The 25,156-nt window shown below is 36.1% G+C and overlaps 2 protein-coding genes and 1 pseudogene across 2 annotated transcripts; 1 reads left to right on the top strand and 2 right to left on the bottom strand.

The window, feature by feature from the left end:
* Positions 1 to 2,853: 2,853 nt before the first annotated feature.
* LOC117625721 lies at positions 2,854 to 3,775 on the top strand. The gene is made up of 2 exons (XM_034357259.1): positions 2,854 to 3,342; positions 3,482 to 3,775. The coding sequence occupies exons 1-2, from the start codon at positions 3,023 to 3,025 to the stop codon at positions 3,537 to 3,539; spliced, it is 378 nt and encodes a 125-aa protein (XP_034213150.1). The 5' UTR covers positions 2,854 to 3,022; the 3' UTR covers positions 3,540 to 3,775.
* A 2,589-nt stretch (positions 3,776 to 6,364) lies between these two features.
* LOC117624987 (organic cation/carnitine transporter 4) lies at positions 6,365 to 10,853 on the bottom strand. The gene is made up of 2 exons (XM_034356541.1): positions 10,356 to 10,853; positions 6,365 to 7,680 (listed from the first exon to the last, which is right to left on the bottom strand). The coding sequence occupies exons 1-2, from the start codon at positions 10,795 to 10,797 to the stop codon at positions 6,488 to 6,490; spliced, it is 1,635 nt and encodes a 544-aa protein (XP_034212432.1). The 5' UTR covers positions 10,798 to 10,853; the 3' UTR covers positions 6,365 to 6,487.
* Positions 10,854 to 19,763: 8,910 nt separating this feature from the next.
* On the bottom strand, positions 19,764 to 22,405 carry LOC117625822 (annotated as a pseudogene).
* Between the last annotated feature and the right edge of the window lie 2,751 nt (positions 22,406 to 25,156).

Raw genomic sequence — 25,156 nt, forward strand, 5'->3', positions numbered from 1 at the left:
TCGATTGATATGAGTGTCACGTATCGAACCAGCTAGTCAGCATTTGTGAACGACTGTGTTTAGCAAAGCTCGAGATTTAAGGTTTGTTTAGATTTTTGTAGAAAGCATTTCTGCTATAAGCATTTCAAGTGGTTTATGAAAAACACTTTGAAAGTGTTACTTGGATAATTTAAGCACTTACTTGGCGTTTGTCTAGAAAGCGCTAAAAATTGTTTTAATAATTTAAAAGCACTTTTCCTTACTTTTATTAAGGAAACACATTTTTAGTCATTTCAAAATCACTAACAAAACTTGATACATCAATGTGGCCTTCACAGAAACAAATGACTTATCAAAGAGTGTCCAGACAATTTCTGGACAGGCAGTTTGGCCATTTCCATATACAACATGTTCTTATGTGGCACGTTTTCTTGATTCGAGTCAATTTGTTATTAATATATACATGATGTTTTGTAGATTTGTTTGCTCGTTTGTGGTATGGATATGGACCAAAAGCTGTCCAGCAAGTCTTTCTTTATCCCTGTAGGCAAGCACTAATCCTAGTAACTTTTTGTCATGAGGTAATCTGATGTCAAAGATTATGACCCATCTATTTAATTAGGAAATAAGATTTCATTATGCGATTTAAAGGGGTTTTCAGATAGTCTTTTTGCATTTGGGTATGTTGGTAGGTGAGCTTCTTGGATCGATATCAATTCATTCACAGTCCCTCCATAATTGTTGGACACTTCACCATTACACGTTTTATTTCTTGTTGAAATGGATCTATCGGCTTGATGCAGGCAGGCAGCCCATATTTGTTGCCTCTCCCCCTTTCCTCTAGGGAATGTTTAGTGCTATTTTCTTCAATATATATACAAATATGTTTTGGGATTTCTTTTTCTCTCAAACAAAAAGAAAAAGAAAAAAAGTAATCCAAGTATTTTCTATATGGTCACCTGCTAATACTGCCTGAAGTAACACTAAAAGATTGTCAACCCCAAATCACTTTTGCCTAATTTAAAATGCTACGTCAATAAAGTCTAATATAGTGAAAAAGAGTCTTGATTTGTATATCACACATTGATAATGTGTATGTGAAAAACCATCCTCCTTCTTATAATTTAAATTATCACTTTTATTTGTTTGTTATCGTAAATTAGTACGCATGAGTTTCACCAAAAGAAAAAGTCATACTTTTAAGGTTTTTTAGATATAGACACGGATGAGTTGAAAAATGTCTATGAAGGAAAGAAATTAAGTCATTATTGATTAATTAACTCATAACTTGACTACCTATCAGGACCACCAATCACATCAAAGCAGATTAAATATCAACCTAACCAAGTTCCTATCCAAAAAAAAAAAAAAAAACCTAACCAAGTGAGACATATTTTGAATCATAAAAAATTTCACACTTCAAAATCAAGGGCAAACTAAAAATATACAAATTTATTCAATTGATAAGATGCTATATATGATGTGTCATAACAAATATTCCAATATATAGTGTGGTTTGTAAGTGATTGTACGTACTTAGACGAGTTTTTTATATTTAAATTTCGACAAATCTCATTAACTAAAAACTTAATATAAGAAACCAAAAACTAGTCGGTTCAAAATTATTTTACAATCCAAAGTTAATGCTCTCTTACTGGTAGCAGCTTGAGTGACATTGCCACATTTTTTTTAACTTAGAACAACCTGCAGAAACAAAATCTCCATTGTGTTTGAATTATATATATCACATATTAAATTGTATTAATTGTTAAATTTCATAGAGAAGGGTCAGCGGCTTACTACTAACAACATCAATATTGTCTCCAACTTAATCACCTATAAAGTCCAGTAGGTGTGAGGTTTTATTACAAAAGGCCTCGGTGTTATTAGTAATAGAAGCATTTATTATATTTTGTATTTTATTTAATCAAATTTTCGATGTGGGACTCATATTCTTCAACGCCACTATTTTTATAATTTATTTATTTCCCACTTTACACTGGGTTGCGTGGTCTTCGTATGAACACCTATTCAAGTAATTGCAAATCGAAGTAAAAAAGAGGACATGGTGTCAATTATGCGTAATTCTTTATTATTTCTTATAAAAGCCATTTGCTTTGTGTTATTTAATTAATAATATACATAACTTTTAAAATGGAAAATCTCCCACACTTTATTATGTTAAAGTTGTGACCTGGTTAGGGTCGGCTATGAGGGGAACTCATTCAGGCGGCCAACTTGATCCCCAAATTTTCTATAGTTTTGCACCTTAAAATGTAAGAATTATGCCAAGGGATAATAGCTCAATTGGTTGAACTTTTTCACCTCTATTTATGTTGGCAAAAATTCAAAACTCAAGACACGCAATGAATACCCCCCCAAAATCAATTTTTACTAAAAAAAAATGCTTACCACATCAAATATATGCCACATTTTAAATACCATCTAAGGTTCTAAGGTGGACATCCAACTCATTAAAATTAGATTATATTAATTTTTTTTCTAGTACAAGCGATTAGGAAAGCAATATGTTTTTTTTAGTAAAAATTAGATTATATCAGTTTGTCACACACATCCAACCTTTAAAAAAAAAAAAAAAAACTTTATTTTATAATTATAAATTAAAATAATAATTTATATGGATCGCAATTATTTAGCTCAATACGTCCTCTTTCCACAATCTTTTATCAAAAACAAATCCTGTGGCCCCAACTATTTTCTTCAAATTTTATTTTCCCACCAGGGTTTGATTTTATGAATTAAAAAAATTAATCCCAATTTAAATGGCTAATCTTTCGCAGTTGATCCAAAGTTAACCCAACACATTATAAAAACCCCCGCGCTCTCCCACCAAAACCAGAGGAGAGAGTCAGGAAACAAAGTCCACTCCTCAACCTCATCTCTCCACCCTCTCAAACTGAAACCCCTCAACCAAAATGAAACCCCGCCTCTGGCACAAACTGTAAATAACCCCAGTTCCAAGCCCCCTCTCTTTTGCACAATTCCCCTCGGTAACGCACACATCTTCGTAGATAACCACGCCATGAAGTTCTTGTTGGAGTTCGTGTCTTGCTGCGGGATCGCACGCCCAGCAACAACAGGCGAGCAGGCTCCTCTCTCTGAGGAGACCAGCTCGCTTGTGCCGCGCCGAATGCGCCGTCGCAGAAAGCGGGGAAGGCCCGGGAACTCGGGCTCCACGTCGCCGAATTCGGTAGAGTGGAGGCCGTCGCTCACCTCGATTTCCGAGGACAACGTAGTTGCGATGGTGGTGGATCGGACGGCCGAGGTTGAGCGAGCCGTGAAGAGGAAGAGCGGCCAGAGTCGGACGATAGCTCAGGTCCGCAGCCACGGCGAGGATTACGGGTACGTAAATAGTAAAATAGTAAAACTGTCCGTTGCTTTGCTATTTAACGAAACGACGACGTAAGGTCCAGAACTTGTATTTGGTGGTAGGTTTATGTTATGGCTTTTGATGTTAATTTTTTTGCGGTGGAATTTTCAGGCGAGCTTCACTTACGACGGCGATTCCGGCTTTCTCTCCGACGCCGTTTATGTTTTGATGGGATTAAATTAACAGTCAGCTATTGTTGATGCTCGAAATTGGGTGAGAGAGAGAGAGAGAGAGAGAGAGAGAGAGAGAGAGAGAGAGAGTGTGTGTGTGTGTGTGTGTGGGTGTGTGTATATGAAGTTTTAGGAAAATAACAATTAAGTACATGTTGAAAGTTTCTTGTATTGTGTACTCAATTAGTGCAATTGTATATTTTCCACCATTGTTATTAAGTTTTCATTTTCTCTCCTTTCTTTTGTTGAAGAAAAAAATGACATAGTAAAGAAAGAAATTGTTACAATTACAATAATCTATGAATTTAAATTAGCTTAGTGATGTTTCTTTTACCGATATTGAAAGATGTCTCAATTTCGAATTTAGTTATAACCAAAATAAAACAGAACAAGAAAAGAGTTCACCCAATACAAAACTCAAATATTTAATAATCAAAATCAATGTCCTAATTTTTCCGAACAAGCTGAGTTTTTATGTTTCTGCATTTAAAATATCTAATGGGCTTTGGGTTTGGTTGGTTATGTGTCAATAGATACCAATTTTTTTTCAAGACATTGAGCTCATCAGAAGTTTTTGATTTTATAAAGCTAGACATAAGTCTTGAGGCGTACGCCTTTCGAAACTCTGTATTAGCTTAATCAGAACAAAATTATGGGTCATTAAATTAATAGTACAAAAACAACACTGTGGAGCTTGGAGGCAAGATTCTAAAATCCAAAAGCAATGATCTTAACCCCACTCAACTAACCCATATTCTTTTATATTTAAAAAAAAAACCCTCATTTTTACTAAACATATTGGAATAAGACCAAACAGAACAAGGGACCCATAAAATGTTAGAGAATGAAAATTTTGGAAGTTGTGCGTTCTCCATGGGAGGGAAATTCTTTTTTTGGGGTTAATGAAAAATCCGTCCTACATTGTAAAAAACGCTGTTTTGTTCAAGAACAAATATACGCTCCGTTCGGTAACGTTTTAAGGGATTGTTTTTATTTTTAGAGAACAAAAATAAGGCAAAAGTACGTTCGGTGGCCCAAAAATAGAAAATACTGAGAATGTTTTCATTCTCATGGGAAACATTTTCATAAAAATAACTCACATATTATTATTTTAAATTGTACTACCAGACACGTTTTCATTGTTTTTGTTTTCTGAAGATGTTTTCTAATTAATCTACTAGACGCATTTTCATTTCCTGAAAATGCAAATTTTGTTTTCTTATTTTCATTCTTTGAAAATATTCTAAGAAAATATTTTCCGAAAACGTTACCGAACGGACTCTACACGTTTCTAAGAAAAACGCTTCATGTCATCAAAGACGGCATCACGCACACCAAAACGGCATCATTTGTGGAAAATCTGTGAAAAAAATAAGGCTGCCATCATAACACCATAAATGGCTCTTGGTCTATATTAATATTTCTCTTCTTATGTTAGAAGATGTTTGATGTTCAAATTCCCCTATGTTGATTAAAAAAAACACATTTTCTTTGTCAGATGATTCGTCGCTGCCTCGCCTAGACGTGCACCTAAAAATTCCTGTCATGACAATTGATTCAAATAAAAATGTTCTCCAAATTTGAGGGACAAAAATCCAATCAAGTTAGCTAGCTGTTTTGTTGGGTTGGATACCGGAAATAGATATGGTACGTTGAGACTTTGAACAATTTTCTAATATAGTAAGGCTTAAAAGGTTAGGTAGGCTAAGAAATGATGGATTAGGAGAGAAGCCGAGTCCTTTGTAATGGGGCTTAGTCATCACAGAGGATAAGGTTTCCCAATATAGTAACACTACTGGGTTTTGATGTTTGATTATTTCTGTACTTTTGCAGGAAGAGAAAGAAGAGATGCCAATAAACAAATTTGTTTTTTGGTTCTTTGGGTTGGTCCAACCAAGCTTGTGTATACTGTTGGATCCTCTTGACATGAGCACTGGTTTTTATAACGTAGAAACTAGCTACAAAGTCTGCAGTGTTAGAGCAGGATCTTCATTTGGCCTGCAAGATTATAAGCAGTATCGTTCGTAGATCATCGAATGAATCTCTCTTCCTCAACCGCAACATAGTCGTAGTCTAGTCATTTACCTACCTATTTCTTCGTTGCTTTTATTTAGGTTTATATGTGTTGCAAATGGAGAGCATTATTTGTTGTTTCATTGGGCTTAATTATAGTTACACTTTCTCTTGACTTGAAGCTTGGAAGGATTCAAACCGCCAACTGGATTGGGAGAGTCTAGTAGACAGGTGAGAGTCAAGCCCAATAATAATCGTTTATATAATTGTCAACTCCTAATGGCACTGACAAGAGGCAAAAGCTGGGTCATATCCAACTCAGCCCAATGCTGGTTTAACAAAGTCATGGAAGTTGAGGTCTCTCTCTCTCTCTCTCTCTCTCTCTCTCTCTCTCTCTCTCTCTCTCTCTCTCTCTCTCTTCATTTTAAATATAAGCGATAATCTAAACTATAAAGGGAATGAGAGTTTCTCATACACAAACTACTAAGATGTCATGATCCTAATTTGCAAGTTAAAGCCGTTTTCCACTCGGTTAGACTCCAAAGTAACTTGAGATCTCTCTTCTTATTATGTTGCGAGTGAGGCTAAATCCAAGCCATCGTCCATTAAGCAGTTGACAATATGGCAGGTTTGGCCATTTTGGGAGAGAAGCAAATTGCAATTAAAAATGAAAAACAATATGTGGTGTTGTTTTTGTTAATCTTAGGATAATTTTCCCTAATTCTCAACTTTCTCTTTAAAATGAGATTATTTGAGGGTTGGTCATGCATGATTTTGGCTCCTGATTGCAAAAGATCGACAATACATAACATACTCAAGAATATCAAAACTATATATTTATATCATGTGAATCTAACAAACTTATTCTAATCAAGTAGGTTTAGATTTAGAAAAATTGAAGAAGAAAAAAAATGCAGAAACATGACACTAATTATTAATTCACACTTCTGCAAGCACCCTCCCCATCCTCCATCCCAGCCATAGTGTCATACAAAGGCTTATTAAGTGTCTCAGGCAAGTAAAACGCAAACACACCTCCCGCAATTCCACACACCGCAAACACCGCAAACGGCAAACCCCCGCCCAAAACCACCACGAACGGTGACAGAATTGCCCCCATTTGCGCCGCCTGCGTGGCACAGCCAAGCGCGGCATTCCTCACAACCGTGGGGAACAACTCCGTTGTATAAATAAACAACAAGTTGTAAGTCCCCGCCATCCCAAAAATCCCCAAAATTCCACACACCATCTTAACCACCTTCCACGCCCCAGCATTCCCCACAAAGCTTCCAGCAAAACAAAACACCCCACTAAACCACAACGTCCCGATCGCCAAGGGCTTCCTTCCGTACTTGTCAAGCAATATTGCCGTGATCGTGAAAGCTGGCATTTCCGCCACGGCGTTGAGCAGAACGTTGATGTAGAGGTTGGTTTCAAGGTTGACGACGTTCAAGCTCAGCCCATAGTACACGACGGAGCATAAGAAATTTATGGCCACGGCTAGAAATAACCTCATTCGAGTCATTGGTAGCTTGACGACATCAATTAGAGAACCACTTATTGCGTCTTTGCTGTCCAAAAGTTCCTTGTAAGTTTGATCTTCCTCGTTTGTTGTAGGACTATCGTTGTTTGCTTCTTCATCTAGGGCTAGGACAACTCCCTCAGGAAGGTGTTTGTTATTGGACTTGGCAATGGCACGCATTAGTTTCATGGCTTCTGTTATTCGACCTCGTACGAGGTACCACCTTGGTGACTCAGAGACAAACGGGAGGACGGCGAGCAAGAAGAGCAGGGATGGGATGGAGGAGGCAATGTAGAGTTCGCGCCATTGTGGGAAAATGTAGGCTATGCCGGAGAGGATTGCGATCCCGGTTGAGAAGAAGTAGAATGTGGACATTCCTGCTGTGCCCCGCTTTGTGGGGCCCACCGGCTCTGTGGCGAGGACAAAGGCACAGAGGCCGACGCCGCCCGTGCTGAAGCCAGTAAGGAGGCGGAGGAGGACGTAGATCCAGTAGTTTGGGGAGAAAGCTGTTAGGCAACCGAAAATGGTGTTCATGATGCATACAACGGTTAGGGAGCCTTTTCTTCCTAGGAATGAGTCTGAAAGGTGGCCAAAAATTCCCGCACCTGGAATCAATGTGTGACAAATGTCAGTAGCCAGTTGAAATATAACAGGGAAGGCATGATTTCGGATATCAATCTACAATATTTGATACATTGTTATTATTTAATTACGTTGATAAAATTAGTACTAATAATATATCAACTATTGTAAATTAGTAATCTCTATAACAAGCTAATTAATAGATAAGGAATATAAATATTAGAACCACGAATAGCATTACACAATCAAATTTGATGAAAGAAGAGAAAAAATCATAAAAAAACTTTGAGGACGATGTTTCATACTGGGCTGGGAAAATGATAAATGACATGTTGCAATGAGCCTGCACCAAATCGCTTTCTGTACGAATTTTGATGCTAATTTTGTGTATGATTCAGTGCTCACTAGTCTCTTTCGTGGTGCTATAATTAAAACCATGATCGCGACTGCTATGATATTATCAGTGTTATAACATTCAAAATCTTCATCTACCATTCTTGAAGAACTCAGAGGTTCACGACTCATGGTCAGCTGACCAATTGCCCGTTCAAGGATAATTGTGCCACTTAATGTCCACCTACAACTATGGCCAGTTATTCGGGCACACATGCAAGTAAAAGGAGAGGGCTGCTGTATGCTACATGTCAAGTCCTAATGCTTGTAGTTAGGCTACTGCATGCATGTTTGTCTCTAAAAGAAAAGAATCAACTTTATATTTGAAGACCTTTTTACTTTAGTTTTTTAAAAATAGAGTTGATAGTTTAAATTACAGCTTGGAAAGTTTCTCAAACACACAATTAAAATATCACGAGATTCAAATATGAGATTTTTAATTTACAAATCAAAATTCTTTTTAACTGAAGGCCCCCGTGATTTCTTTTCCTTTTCTTTTCTTATTTGGATAATAGAAGTTTGTAAGTGAGTAACATTTTACGTTCTCTTTTAAGTAGTGCAGCTATTGCTTTTCGAAGACTCGAGAACACATAAAGTGTCGAAAGGGCAAAAGAGAAAGTTAAAGATAATTCTAGTTTTTTAGCGATAGACCAAAGAAGTACTTTACAGGTAAGCTGGAATCCTGAAATGGATTATTCTTTGATGTGGAAAAAGCCTGGAATTGGTCCTACACAATTGAGTTCACTTTCGAAAAGAATGGGACCACCTCCAATCTTTTTCACTCTTGTTTCCTTTCCCTTTCCCTTTTCCTTACATATATATATATATATATATATATATATATATATTCGTGCACAAAAACATAAAATAAAATAAAAAAACAAAAGAAAAGAACGAAAACAAAAGAAAATGAATATTTGTGCAAAAAAAACAGAAGAAAGAAAATAGAAGAAAATAAACATAAGAAAGTTTCCCTTGTTTGTTTGGATATATTTGATGTACTTCATGTTCGATATGCAGAAGAGCACGTGAGAGGCTCAGGCCTGTCAATATCTTTTCCAAAAGCATCCGCATATTTTGACTTTATTCACGCTTAATTCATTTAAGTTCAGTTCTGTCGAAAGTCGAGAAATATGTATTATTTATATACATTCATATTTTTATTATCTTTTAGAGTTATTACGAATTTTTATTCAATTATTCAACTAATTTATTTTTTAATTCTACATTTATAGATTACTTTTATAAAAAATTAGGTAAATTAAAAATTATTTTGACATCTAATTGTGTTCAACAAATCGATGAAAATGATACTTTAAAAAAATACAAAAATTATAATAATTTAATTAAATAATCAAATGATATCGAATTCAAATTATATTTTATAAAAATATTTTTAAATAAATATATAAAATAGACCATATCTCTCAAATAAACTTATTTAAGAAAACTCCGAACTAAAAGTCTCAGTATTACTATATATTACAATCTTTGTTTTAATATTACACTTTTGTTTGCAACTATTATTTTTATATATTTTGCTGCTCTCATTACGAATAAAGAGACAAAACTACTAGCCGCCACTGATAATGATAACAATACAGAAGTCTTTTAAAAACACTTTTAGTAATCTCATGGCATCCTATCCATTCCAAATTTGTGGCCTAAATATGAGATAGTCTATTTTCCCAACTTTAACTTTTTAAAAAGTACTAAAAAGTTTACATGAGAATTATGCTCTGTTTGTTTATGTGGTTGGCTTTTAGTGAGTAGTGTTTAATGTTTTTGTATGTTGGCCATTTTTACCCAAAAGAAAATTATTTTTACCATTTTTACTCGATATAATCTAATATATTTTAAAATACGAAATTCATTACTGTATTCTTTTTTAATAAAATGTGATCAATAAATACGATATCGCTTGCATATTTTATGTATATTCGCATCTATAACAAGGCGCACATAAAATTAATGTATATTGTATTTGTATGCTCGTGATCTTTGCACATGTAGACATCTTATGTTTTTTGGTCAAAGCACATGTAACATCTTATCATCGACAAATTCGCTATCAAACAAGTTGGTTCCAAAACGTAATTAAATTTTGACACTCGTTTCAAGTTTATCTTATTTGTTGTTTAAGGTCCGTCGTGATCGATCTAATTTAAATTTAATTATTAATGTGGCCGATTATTTTGCATGATCAATATGAAATCCGTTGATTTTCGGAACAACAAAAACAAACAGATAGATGAGAGAGAGAGAGAGAGAGAGAGAGAGAGAGAGAGAGAGTAGGACAACTGACCAATCATACAGCCACCGAAGAACAAGGCCTGAGCCAACCCAACCTTATACTTCTCCTCACAAACCAACCCCCATTCAGCAACGGTCGAGCTCCCTAGACCGCCGGTCCACTCCCACGAACCGGGCTTGAGCCCACAAACGGTCCTGGCCGTCACATCGCAGCCAGAGCCAGCTGCTCCCTCCAAGCACCTCCAATCCGGTTCACGATCCGCAAAAATCATGACCATGGTGTGGAAGGCCTCCAGAGCCCAAGCCAAGCTGGTCAGCACAAAGTGCCTCATTTGCCACGGGCCAAACTGCCCGCAGTATTTTTGGAGCATGTCGTCGATGCACAGCTTCTCTGATTCGCGCTCTTCGGTGGGTTTTCTAGTCGGAGAGAGAAGAGGTGACCGGAGATCGGGGCTCCGGTCATTCGAATCAGATGATGATAAGGTGGCCGGCATGTTAAGTGGCTAAATTTCTCTCGTAGGAGTTGGTGGCGATGGGGGCTATGGCGGCGTTTTTAATCATGTGAAAGTTGAATATACGTTACTTGCTAAGCCTTTTTATATGCTTGTGCTTTACCTCGTCATTAGGAGCGTGATACCTCTGGCTTGACACGTGGAGGGCATTCCAGCCCTTGATTTGTTGGACTATGGTTTTTGATTGAGATGGGTTTCGTAGGGTGGGGTCTTAGAAAGAAGGGAGCTTGCGTAGATTATGGAATGTTCTTGGGATCTTTTTTCTTGGCACTAACCCACTTTTCATGGAGATAGTTATTTTCAGTGACGAGTGTTTTGTGTTGTGCAAATCAAAATATTTGAAGGACAAATGGTGGTGGTATGTGTGGGTCGTAAACTCCTAGCCCAAAAGAGAGAACGAGAAAGCTGGATAAACTTTTTTAAAAAAGAAAATAAAAGAAAGAAAAACAGAAAAAGAAAAGGGTTTACTTTAAGCTTTCTCTTGGGATTCTTCCACGGATATGAAATAATCTTTCTTTCTGTGAATCACAGTTTGACACATATGAAAAATAATTGATCAAAAACAGGAAAAAAAAAAAAATACTTATGTACACATTTCACACTGCTATTAGCAAAAATATCGAAGCTCCTACTTACATGATAAGGAATGAAGTACTTCCCTTCTTCCACCATCTGTTATGTTCCCTACTCTTTTTTCATTAGAAATTTCATACATTTTGGTGAGATATTATTGTTATCTTGGGTTACAGCTTAAAGGTGTCTTAAATTGTAATACATTTATGTATCAAAAGGCCTTTTTGATGGGAGAGCCAGCCAAGAAGGCAGGGATGGACTGGGCCTTTTGGTAGTGGGCTATGGTTGATATAACAGAAGGCCTTTTGTTTTTATATAAAAAAACTAGGCTATAGAAATGGGATTTTGCAAAAAGTTCTTTTTAAATTTTTGGTGGTATCAACTAGGCTATAGCCCAGTCGAGCCCTTTTTAATTTTTTTTGGTGGTTTCTAGATTTGATTTATTGCTTGAAGATTTTTTTTTTTTGTCTGAAATTTATTGCCTAGATAGAGCTGGCATTTTTTACCGACAAATTGCAATACCACAAAAATCGATCGTATTTTCACTGCAACGGAACTGGCATGTTCGGAAAATCGACCACAAGTTGCGGTTTTTTTGTCGATGCAGTTATGCATATCTAAAGATTGCAGTATACCACAATATAATTTAAATAATTATTAAAATCAAGCATCTTTAGTCACTCAAGCAAATAAATCATGCAGGCCAAGTTATTTTGAGCTAATCCACTAAGCATTTTCTTCTATGTCATGCCACAAAATATGTCAACTCTCGGTAATCTTAGTGAGTGACCTCCAAAATTACAGTGTCTAGGAAAGTTCTATAAGGCAACACCCTCGGTGTTTAAGAAGGATTGGGTTTTAAGCAGGACCATCGCGACCCCTCCAACCTTCCCGGAAAAAACTTGGTTGTAATTTCAGAGATACTTAACCAGTCATCCTTGAGTTGTTCCTAAACCCATGCCATGCTATGCCACTGCCATTTATTTTGGGCTGGAAATTGATTATTTGGACCATTTCAATACACATTCATGGCCCCAATAATTAAGGGGGCTAATGTTGAGGCCCAAAAAAATTCACGGTTAGGCCCGAATAAATTCCCGGCCCAATATGACACCTTATTAAGACAAGACCCAATTTGGAGCACACGAAAGTCTGCCATGCACAAGTCATAGTCCACGTGTCATGCCAAATAAATAATCCGTCATGCTAGAAATTGAGATAAAGATTATAAAATACAGTGGCTTTACAAGCCCATACTAATTAAGCATCGTGTCCCTCTTCAAGGGCCATAAAACTAAAGCACGCCAAGCAACGTGCCATGCCCAACAGGAAATCATTATTTCACACCCAACCACGCTACAAGCTTAAGTGGGCCCAAGCCACTCAAATGCCCGGGGCTTACTTGAGTGGGTTGTGGTATGGAAGGTAATGAATTGTCATGAGGCCCATTGATGGGCCAAGAAATGAAAGTCTCGAGTTGCTTGGGAGCCTCGGAACTCAAACTCATTTCTTAGGCCCAAACATGTGGGTGAGCATAAAAGAGAAAATAGGCTATTACTTCAACCAAAATAGCCTAACACTTGATAAGGTTAACCAATTTATTTGATAAATCAACATTTTGTCTTAGAAGGCCCGTACAATTAGAAAAAGAAGCAGCAAAAGCCCCAACACCTGGCTGGAGAACAAAGCCACGAAGGGAGCCTAGAGGTTCACGTGCGCAAAGTTGCTGGGAGGCTCCAGTACATGGGAGGGAACAAGTTTCAAGCAAAAACATCCAAAGGACCGGGGGATATTGGCGCGCAGACTGCTAGGAAGGGAGTCACCCTTCAAACCAACGTGCATACCAATTTCTTTCTCTCATCAGACCTGGCCATGGAATAAGGAGGAAAAGAAAGGAAGGGGATGGCTGGGAATGGGAGTTCTCCACTGAGGTAGCTGCGGGAAGAGCATTGAGCTCCCAAAAATCCCTGTTTTTTGCAATTGAGCAGAGGGAATTTCACCAAGATAGGATAAGTCAAGGGAGGCGAAGAGAAAGGAAGGGAAATATATGGACAAATTGGATAGAAACCATTAGGATTTCTTGGGAAGGAGGAGCTTCGAGCGGCTATAAATGAAGCACCTCCTACCCAACAACCAACAACCAACAACCACATCCAGAGAGCAAGCTTCCTCTCTCACTTGCAAAACCCAGCAAATTCGTGCTTTATTCATCATTCACCGCCATTTTCCCTTTTCTAGCAGATTGTTCTAACATTTGACAGAGCCTCTGTCAAGCTGCCGGAAAAACACTTAAGCCACCCATTCTCCTCTCTTTCCCTCATTCTCATCCAAACCTTCCTGCAAACCCTTCCTCTCTTACCTTAACACCCTCTTTTCCCCCCCAGGAACATATAGCTTTCTCTTCAAAGCTAAACTCATGACAATTTTACTTCCATACCACAAGCCTCTCATGCCAAACTAAAAAGTCTATCTGTAAGCTGTTGGTATTTTTGTTGGTGAAGGTAACCAAGGTGTTTCCTAAGGCTTCACTATCCTTTCAAAGCATTTTTGGGGCTTGATCCTTGAACTCAGACACAGGGAATAATTCCATCAATTTGCTCCTTACGGCAGCCTAGCCTATTTGTAGCTGTCGGAAGAAAAAGCCCCTACAATCACAATACAAGATGTGACAGTGTGCACATAAGATGGCCTCATTAAAACCTTTGAGGAAAACTCAAAGGGATAAAACTTCATAGGAGGAAAGACTACCACACACACCATAGACTATACAGAGGAGTCATACAAAACTAAAATTGGCCAGACGGTTATCATATTGACAGTCGCCTATATAATCATAAGGGTGGCACATCAAACCAAAAAGCAAGATCCTCTTGACTAAGACCATAATGTGCAATACGATCGGCAACACCATTAGTAATCTGGAGAACATAATGAACAGAAAAAGATGGCATAGAAGCCAGAATACGACTAACATCCATCACCAAACCCCCTGTCTTGCTGAACATTTGTGATTTGCAACTGCAAGTTGGTTTTGCATTTGCTTTCATGACTTGGATGTCTTTTACGAGTCTTTTTGGACTTTGATATTTGGTTTGTAGGAGTTCCTATAGAATAGTGCTAAGTGATGATGGATTTTGAAAGGTCTTATGGGTTTGGTAATTAAAGCATCTTTGGTGTATTTGTTAATTATTTTTTCAGTATCTTAAAGTGAAGATTAATGATGATCGCCATGGTTTTTAAATACAATTTTCTTAATTAGACAATGAAGGTATGTGTCGTAGAAATATCGACTCGCAATTTGTTGGTCGGTTCATGGTTTGTCTTTTTAACATACTGCAATATGTCGGTCGGTTCACGATTTAATTGAAAAGTTGCGGTCACTGAATCGCAACCACCCTTACTTGAAGATATACTTTGGAGCATGTCGTTGATGCACAACTTCTTTGATTCAAGCTCTCCGGCGGATTTTCTCGTCAGAGAGAGAAGATGTGATCGGAGCTCGAGGTGGCCGACATGTTAAGTGGCCAAATTTCTCTTGTAGCAGTTGGTGGCGATGGTGGCATTTTCTCTTGTAGCCCTTTTATATGCTTGTGCTTTACCTCGTCNATTAGGAGAGCGATACCTTTGGCTTGACACGTGGAGGGCATTCTAGCCCTTGATTTGTTGGACTATGGTTTTTGATAAAGATGGGTTTTGTAGGGTGGGGTCTTAAAAAGAAGGGAGCTTGAGTAGATTATGGAATGTTCTTGGGAATTTGTTTTTTGGCACTAACCCACTTTTCATGGAGATAGTTATTTTCAGTAACGAGTGTTTTGTGTTGTGTAAATTGAAATATTTAAAGGACAAATGGTGGTGGTGTGTGTGGGTCTTAAAGGTTCACTAACTCCTAGCCGAAAAGAGAGAACGAGAAAGCTGGATAAAAAATTTTCAAAAATAAAATAAAAGAAAGACAAACAAAAAAAGAAAAGGGTTTACTTTAAGCTTTCTCTTGGAATTCTTCCATGGATTTGAGATAATCATTCTTTCTGCGAATCAGAGTTTGACACATATACAAAAATAGTTCATAAAAAACACACACAAAAAAAAACTTTTGTACATATTTCACACTACTATCGGCAGGAATGTATGAGTTCCTACTTACATAATTGGCTCCCTAAACCATATCCTTAGACAAATTTTAAGAAGGAACTGAAAAAATACAACTCCAACCATGCTCCATATCCACCTCCTAAAATAGTGGCTCCCTATAATTTAATGCTGCTTTATTTAATGAGTATTTCAAACCTTTAATTAATGCTAACTATTTTTTATATTTTTTTTAAATAAAGATGGACCAATTAAAAAAGAGTTGCATTTATGATTCTCTAAACTAGAGAGCATGAAGTTTAAATTTCGTAGAGAGCTTCTAAAATAACTTTTATATGTTTTTAGCTAAAATTTAACTAAAAAATAGATAGCATGGTTGTGGATGCTCTTAGAGAGCCCATTGCGGATGCATACAGTAACTTATTCGCAATAAATAGCAACTGAATTTAATTTTTTTGGATTAGAAAGATGGACCAACTAATTTTTCTTTTAGTCCTACTTTTATTTCTAATTTTGAGAGTGGTCGTAAGTTCAAATCTCCGCCTCAAATTGATAAAAAAGGAGAGAGATTGAGCAATATCTTAGACAAAAATCTTGCACAATTTGTCATGAAAAATATATTGGGTTGTCTCCCTTTCATGGGCCCAGAAAATTAGATAGAATGGTCAGCAGAAGGAAAATGTTCCCTTGAGAACCAAAAAAAAAAAAAAAAAAAAAAAAAAAACTAATACTCTAAGCGATGACACACTGTCATGTTGAAAACTTTAGGGAAATTGGCGGCTTTACCCCTGGCTCACCTAATTTATTCACTAATATCCTTATTTTGAAACCCAATCACAAATGCCCCTTATAAAAACTCCCTAATGACAGCCTATTGGCCTTCCTTCACTTAGTTTTTTTCTTTTGAGTCATTGCTCTCTGAAATACTCTCATCTCTCTAGTCTCTTCCTCCTCCTCTTCTTCCTTCTGCCCCTCTCTCGCTTTTGTTTAGTCGTTCTGAGCTCTCCCAAATCCTAGTTCACAATTTCTCAGTCTCCTATCTTCTTTACCTAGCTCGGCTTTTCTCCTTCACATTTGAGTTTTCTTCTCCTTGTTTCAATTTCATATATGGGTTTGGATTTTTGGTGCTTGATGTGAGTTCAAGTCCTTCCAAGTCAAATTTGAGTGAGATTGTACAGAAATTTGTTGAAACATAATTGTGGGTTTAATTTAAAATTGTGGGTTCTTCTTCTTCTATGATCTGCTATCTCTGAGATGACACCCCCAATTGCTTTCTACTTTGCATCTTCTTCTTCTCTTCTCTAATATGCTTTATCTAAGATGAAATCCCAATTTTGCATCTCCTCTCTCTCTCTCTCTCTCTCTCTCTCTCTCTCTCTCTCTCTCTCTCATTGATTCCCAGCCCTAATTCCCAATTATCCATGTCCTTCTTTTCCTAGGTCCAAAGATTCATCTTCCTCATCCACATCATTAGCCACAAGCACCAACAATGAGTTTGCAAACCCAATTTGTAATATTTGTTCTTGAAATGGGTGGATTGACATTGACTTTAAATTTTTGTTTGAAATAGAAGCATTTATTTGTCTGAAACCCAACAAAAACTTTCCAAGACAGACTTGAAAAAAAAAAAAAAGTGATATGACAATGATAAAATAGCAATACAGAGCCAATACGATGACAATAGTAAGACAATAAAACAACTTAGAAATTTCATATTTATTGCTTGTATATTGCTTGTTTATTGCAATAAACATGCTCAGCAAGATAACTCTAATACAAGCTCTCTCCCTTCGTGTATATTACATGTTTATTGCGTGTGTATTACTTGTTTATTGCGTTTACTTTGGGTTCATTGCATGTTTATTGCGTGTATATCGCATGTTTATTGCAGACCTCACCAAAGAACCCAAAAAGAATCAGCTGCGAGTTGGAAGAGATAACTAAGAGGAGAGGAGCTGCGAGTCAGACCTCACCGAAAAACCCAAAATTTGTTGCACTATCCCAAGACAAACTGAGAAAAATTTGTTGCACAATCCCAAAATTTTATAAACAAGATTCAAGCATAATATTCCTCAAAAAGTTCTTGTATAATCCCACTGAAATAACATTCTCTACACAAGTTGAAAATATTAATTGTAAACTTAGAGAGTAAAATTTTAAGTTAAACTCACAATTATGTTTCAACACATTTATGTACAATCTCACTCAAATTTGACTTGGAGGGACTTGAAACACCAAAAATCCAAACCCATATATGAAATTGAAACAAGTAGAGGAAAACCCAAATGTGAAGGAGAAAAGCCGAGCTGGCTACCTGAGAGGTGACAGAGAGTGAGAGATGGAGGTGGAAAGGGTGAGGTCGTCGTCGCCAATGTGGGTGCGAGTGAAAGAGTGAAGAGAGGAGAGAAGGGCTGAGAGAGTGAGGCTGAGAAATTGTGAAAGAGGATTTGGGAGAGCTCAGAACGACTAAACAAAAGTGAAAAATGGGCAGAAGGAAGAAGAGGAAGAGGAAGAGACTAGAGAGATGAGAGTATTTCAAAGAGCAATGACTTAGAAGAAAAAAAACTAAGTGAAGGATGGGCAATAAGCTATCAATAGAGAGTTTTTATACATGGCATTTGTGATTGAGTTTCAAAATAAGGATATTAGTGAATAAATTAAGTGAGCCAGGGATAAAGCCGCCAATTTCCCAAGACTTTAAGCATATAGCAGTGAATGATGGCATCTACAAGGTAAGTTTCTTTAGTCATTGTGCCACATGAGGAAAAAAGGAAAAGATACAATCCTCAGCATTCAGGACCCAAGTAGTGTCGGTTTATGTTTTTCAGTGATGCATGTAGGATAAACATTAGGGGTTCTTCGATCTAAGTCCAAAATCTCTAGCTGTCATTGGATTTAGTCCACACCTTTTTTGCTGTAGATTTGGGTCCATTGACTTTTATTAATTTTTTCTTGTGTCAATTTTACCCTTTGAGGTAAATAAGAAAAGAACATTAATTGAAAATCCAAATTAATGTATCAATTCTTTCCTTCTAAATGAATTTCATATTTTAAATTTTGAATCCTTCTATTGCAGCCATGACACACCAACAAAAAAACGTTTCGTGAAATAAAAAACTTTAACAATTAACTATTGCAATATTTACCTAATATATAGATAAAATAAAATTTAGGTCATGAAAGTAATGACCCACATATTTTATCTTACAATGAAAATTATGACCCATGGGCAAGCACCAACATAAAACTGTACTATCCATAAGGTTGATTTGTGAGGGAAGCATAAGAACAAATAAAAAAAGTTCATATAAAACAATGAAAGTAGGAGTATTATTGATGGTGTCTTCCCAACAAATATTTACCTGATTACTAGGTAAATATGAAATAATATACCTAATTAATAGGTAAATATAAGATAATGTACCTAATTACTAGGTAAATATTAGATAATATATCTAAATATTAGGTAAATATAAGAATGTATCTCATTACTAGGTAAATATAAGATAATATACCTAATTATTAGATAAATATAAGATAATGTACCTACTTACTAGGTAAATATTAGATAATATACCCAAATACTAGGTAAATAAAGACAGATCACAAACAACCAACATACATGGAATTGTAGGATCTGGTGTAAGCCTTTTCAGACATCTCACTCAACCTTATCGCTTTTTGCCGATAGAATAGAAGCCCCGACCTATAAGCCATTCAACCCAAAAGAATTACAACCACAAAGACCCAATATGAATATGAAAACGCACGCAAGAAACTATGCAAAAATAATTTTTTTTGTTTTCATTTACCTTGTTACAACGATTTGTAAGCAAATCACAGCTTTGCATACCTCACCTTGCAAATTATAAGCAACCTGATAAATACCCAGTTAGAAAATCAATCAAATAAGGATTTTGGTTTCGAATGAAACTCACGATGCCGATTATAGAAGAGTCGTAGGGTATGTGATAACTAACTTCTTGGAGAAGTTGGAAGGCTTAATGGGAAAAAAATTTGGCTCCACTGATTTGTTGGTGAAAGTTAAAGAGATTGTGGCTGAGAGAGAGTCCGGATTGGTTTAGGGTAGACAATATCATAATTATTATCATAAAAATTAATTTCTTACCTTATTGAATTTTTAGGGGCATGATGGGAATAACTAAGTAATTTAGAAAATGAAAAAATAATATGTAAATATCAAAAAATCAAAAAATCAAAAAAAGTATGTAATCATACGTGGCACAAAAGTTAAAGGACTATTATCAACAACAACTACTACGAGGATGGCATCCAAATTCTGTTTTCGATTTTGGACTTGTACCGAATTTTTTTTATAAAGATTATTACACACATTTAAATAAAAGTTCAAACCCCTAGAGCCCCTCTCTCCCAATAAGGGACAAAATCCAATCAATAACCAGACAATATTGGCAGGACCAAACTCAAAGCATTGAGGTCCCTCTCTTATTTGAGCAAAGACCGAAAGACAGTCTGACATAAAAACTCATATAATTGGCACTGGATTAATAAAATGTGAAGCAATCTTATCCTTCACCACTTTACGAACACGCGTGTAGCCATCGTCACCTTTGTAAAGGAGATCTACCACTTTTGTTAAATTAAGAACTCTCATTAGGACAGCCATTGGCGCTGCAGTTGGTCTGAGAAACTCCTCGTTTATGTCCTTCCACAGATCCACCACTTGCTTGTTCAAAGCATCAAGTGCCTCTTGCTCCGACACCCCATATTGCTTCATGTAGCAATCAATACTACAGACAACATGGCCTCTCTCTTTCTCAAACTGCATATAGAAATTCAAAATATTAACTCGGTAATATTATAGAAAATCAGATTGTCATTCTTACGACTATTTTCTAACACCGATGTTGTTTCCAACTTAACCACCAATAAAGTCTAGTGTGAATTTTTATCACCAAAGGCCATGATGCTATTAGTTGTGAAACAACTTATTATATATAGTATTTTATTTTTTCAAGTTTTCGACGTGAAACTTTGCATTTTAAACATGCTTATCTAATCTAGCATGACAAGAATAGTTTATACCTTGCTTGTGACAATATCATCCATGAACCTAAAAAGGGTCGTGGAAGCTCTAACAATTTTTGCGTCATTGAACAACCACTCAAATGTCTCCTTTGTTACAATATCTCCCATGCCAAGTAAGGATACAGTTGAAAGCATGGGGTAACCAGTAGAAACTATTGCAGCAGGTAGATACTCCTCCATGGTTGGGGTGTATCCTTCATTGAACCATCTGGCCTCCTCAAAGTAAGCTCGGGCTACAGCTTTCAACTGGAGGGGAACATAACGTTATAGCTAGATAATGTGGAAGAAAATAATTTAAATATATTATAACCAAAAGTGTATATATATTATATACATACAGATTCCTTTGCATAATAAACTCGGTATGATCTTCCATCCTTTGCAATCTCTTCCTCAATTTCATCGACAACATTCAAAAGGGTACGATAAAATATTTGCATATAGTCTGGTAGTTCATCTATGCAACTCATATCCCACCTGAAAATTTGATAACCTTGTAAGTTGGCTTATTTAGGAGCACTTCTGCAATTACAATAAATCAGCTCTAAATTATTAAAAAGAAAATTATGATTTCAAAGTAGTACCTCTCAATTGCTGCAGTAAAGATCTCAAGTTCTTCAAACGTGGCATATGCGTCGTAGATATCATCCATCACTGATACCAGGGCAATCACTTTTGTAAGAAATTTTCTTGCTTCGACGAATTGGGGTTCAAAGTATACTCCGACTACCCAAAAGTACAACTCCACGATCCTGTCTCGTGCGAAAGGCAGCTTCTTTTCAAAGTCTACTTCTTTCCACCACACCTAATGAGCAATAACATTAGCTGTATGTGTAACTTGAGTATATATGCTCACATTTACAATTAAAAGAGAGACTTACCTAGTAATCTCACTGAGCTCATTTTTGTGCAAAGACTGAACAAGATTAAAATCAAACTTCGCAAGTTTCAACAAAGGTTCATTGTGTGAAGCTTCATCTTGGTAGATTGACATGTAACGCCTGGCACATACCCTCTCTAGATCTTTTCGCAAAGGTCTCTCCAAGGCTTGAGTGATTTGTTCTGCATGTTCGTAGCTTAAATGAGCTTTTGCAGCAGAGTCAAGGTGAGTGGTGGTGAAAGCAAGAGCTTCATCTAGTATTTCTTCTCCCCGTATGCCTAGATGCCCGGCTTCATAAAGGCTTAGCATCCCCGGAACATCGACAATTAAGCATTCCTTGAAGCTGCCATTTTCGTCTTTGAACTTATTGAACACATCTGCTTGATTGTCATAAAAATGAACAGGCATTAGTTGGCCAAAATCAGTCACATTACAGTCCACTACATTATAATTTGTTGATTAACTTACCACATGAAATCTTATATCCATGTTGTCTTAGTAGCCGGAAACCAAGGGCAACGTTGTATAGATCTCCATCATCACTAAAGTCATGGTCATGAAATGCAGCATGCATACGCTCCAACGCTTCTTCAATTTCACTTTCAAAATGGTATGCCACGCCAAGGCGCTGGATTGCATCAATCAACTTGAGCTGATGTGAAAAGTCACCTGCACTAGTTGTGAATACTTCCCTCCTCACTACTTCTTTCAGCTCCTCAACTTCTTCTTGGTTCCGGGCATTTGTTATCTGCGGCCAGCAATTAATTAAATAAGAAAAACACTTGCGAATATATATATATATATATTTTTTGGGAGAAAAGTAAACATGAATGTATAATGATAATATAATTTGCATGAGATTACAATGTCTTGGGAATCATAGTTCATGAGCCGATCTCCCCAAATGCTTGGTGGGAAATTTGCCGTCCGACGAATAATTTCAGGCTTAGATTGGGCTGCTGCACAAACTTGGATAGACATGTTTTGCTGTTTCTTCTATGGTAGATAAAAATCAGACGGCACTTATTAGTACTGTTTTCTATGCGCTTCGAGCTTTGCTATGAAACTATGAAACACATTGATGGTAGACTCATGTATATATAGGCAAGGGTTGGGATATAAGATTATTGCAAAGCAAGAATAGAATCGTGCATAGCAGAAGATAGTTTCATATAAACCATATAATAATTTCCATGGCTAGGGGCCCTCCCTTTTTTGAGTGCGGGGATATATATTATCTTTTTCCTTGTATTTTTTCTCACGTAACATATATATTTTTTTTAGTGCGGGATTTAGCGTTTTTTTGCCTCTTTTAAAGCTAGCATAGTGGTGAATCGATGATGATGGTACTTTCCTCTTCAATACATGAGTTAAATCAATATAATAACAAGCTACATCCGCCATGCATCCACATGTTTTTAACGTGAGAGAGACATGCGTTACCTTATATTGCAGTAATTCTAGCTAGATATGGTTGATGTGATCTTGTACGACTTATGATTCATAAGTAAAGTTTTATTCTATTGGGTTTTTTTTTGGGAATATTTTAATGAGCCCACTAAAAAGCATACCATATTTGATGTAACTTGTTTGGTGGTAATGGAATTTTGATATTCCTTTCAAAAAAAGGTAACAAGTTAACTCATGTAGCATTTGTTAAATTTTAAATTTCTCTCTTCAATTTTAACTTCAAAATTAGATTTTGAGGGAAACTTATTGTGGGTGGATTTTGTTATTTAACGCTGTCAATGGAAGAGGTGGCAGCCCCTTTTAATATATATATATATATATATATATATATATTTTAATGTTTATATAAATGACATTCTTCTTTAATCTAATTTAAACTCGAGGAGGGAGAACACATTTATTGTTATCAAGTTTTTTCTTTTAAATGTTTTTGATAGTTACAATCAGGGGCGGACGCACCTTGTGCCACCGTCCGCTGTCCTTTTTTTTTTTTTCAACTACAAGTGAGCAAAATTGATATTTATAAATTTATAGTGATAATATATATTGTTGATATTGATTTTTTTAATTTATTTATGGATTTATGGATATGATAATATAGATTGGTTGAGTTTATAATTGGTTGATAATGTGTGGATTGATTGAATATATTGAATATTGATTAATATGATAATTTGGTATATTGAATATTGATTGATATGATAATTTGGTATATTGAATATTGATAGTGGGTTATTGACATTTTCATATTCATATGATAATTTGGATAAAAATTAATTATTGATTGAATTAATTAATGCATAGATTTATGGAATGATTCTTTAAAATAAAATTATCTACGGATAGTCCTTATCCGTCTAATCCAAGTAGTTCAAATGCAAGGCCAATTGAAGTAGATGAAATATTGTTTAATCTTCAGGCATACCCTGGACTAAGAACTCAAATGACGGATTATAGTCCTAATATTCGAGATGAGATCCGAAGAGCATATCTACAAAAAGAGACCTTGTCAACCTAGAAGTCATAGATTCCCACAAATTAATTAATCAGGAATTAATATATTCTTCATTGCTCAATGATTTGATGAGTTTGGTTGGTTGGAATATAGTATAGATAAAGATGCTGAGTTTTGTCTTCATTGTTATCTCTTTAAACCTAATTTTTATCAAGTGGGTGGTGACACATTCACCGGGGTAGGCTTTAATAATTGGAAGAAGGGGAAAGAAATATTTAACCTTCATGTTGGACCGGTTGGTAGTGTTCACAAACCAAGCTAGAGAAGTTGCTTGCAATTTGATGCATCAAATTATACACATTAGAACAGTTGTAATCAAGCAAACAAACCAAGCTCGTACGGCTTATTGCACTTTCTTGAATGCATCACTCAAGTGCACTAGGTATTTATTGCGACAAGGTCTTTCTTTTTGTGGTCATGATGAAAATGTCATTTCAAGTAATAATGAGAATTATTTAGAGCTCTTATAATATCTTACGGATCATGATAAAAAGGTTAAGGCCGTTATGTTGAAAAATACTCCCGGCAATCTAAAGTTAATAGCTCCTTCAATTCAAAAAGATCTTGTCAGTTCTTGTGCCAAAGAAACCATTGGTCTTATTTTGAGTGATGTAAAAGATAGATATTTTTCAATAATGGTGGATGAAGCACGTGATGTTCAATAAAGGAGCAAATGGCGATGGTGTTCCGTTATGTGAATGACAAAGGACACATAATTGAAAGGTTTGTAGGCGTTCGACATGTAACCGACACTACTTCAAGTGCATTGAAGGAAGCCATTGATGAATTCTTTTCTTCCGAGAATTTGACCTTTTCCAAGCTACGATGACAAGGTTATGATGGAGCTAGTACTATGAGACGTGAGTTCAATGGCCTTAAAACAAAGATTTTGAGAGAACAACCTTGTGCATTTTATGTTTATTGTTTTGCTCATTGACTTCAACTAGCTCTTGTCGCTGTAGCTTGATTGTTTGAATGATAGCTTGATTATTTACATTGAGAGAGATGTTTTTGTTTGTATTAATAACGAAATTATAATGCAACATTTTCAAAATATAAAAACTCGTCGTGGACAATTGTAACTTGTATTTTTGGTTTTGTCATGAATTATGAATGGAAGTACTATCTTTCGATTTTTTTAGTATTATTTTCTTTGTATAAAAATTTTGGAACTTTTACACTGTGATCCCTTGGCCACATAATCCTGAATCCGCCACTAGCTGCAACAATTAATTTCATTAATAAAA

Source organism: Prunus dulcis, chromosome 4 (assembly GCF_902201215.1).
Source record: "Prunus dulcis chromosome 4, ALMONDv2, whole genome shotgun sequence".
NCBI classification, from domain to species: domain Eukaryota; kingdom Viridiplantae; phylum Streptophyta; class Magnoliopsida; order Rosales; family Rosaceae; genus Prunus; species Prunus dulcis.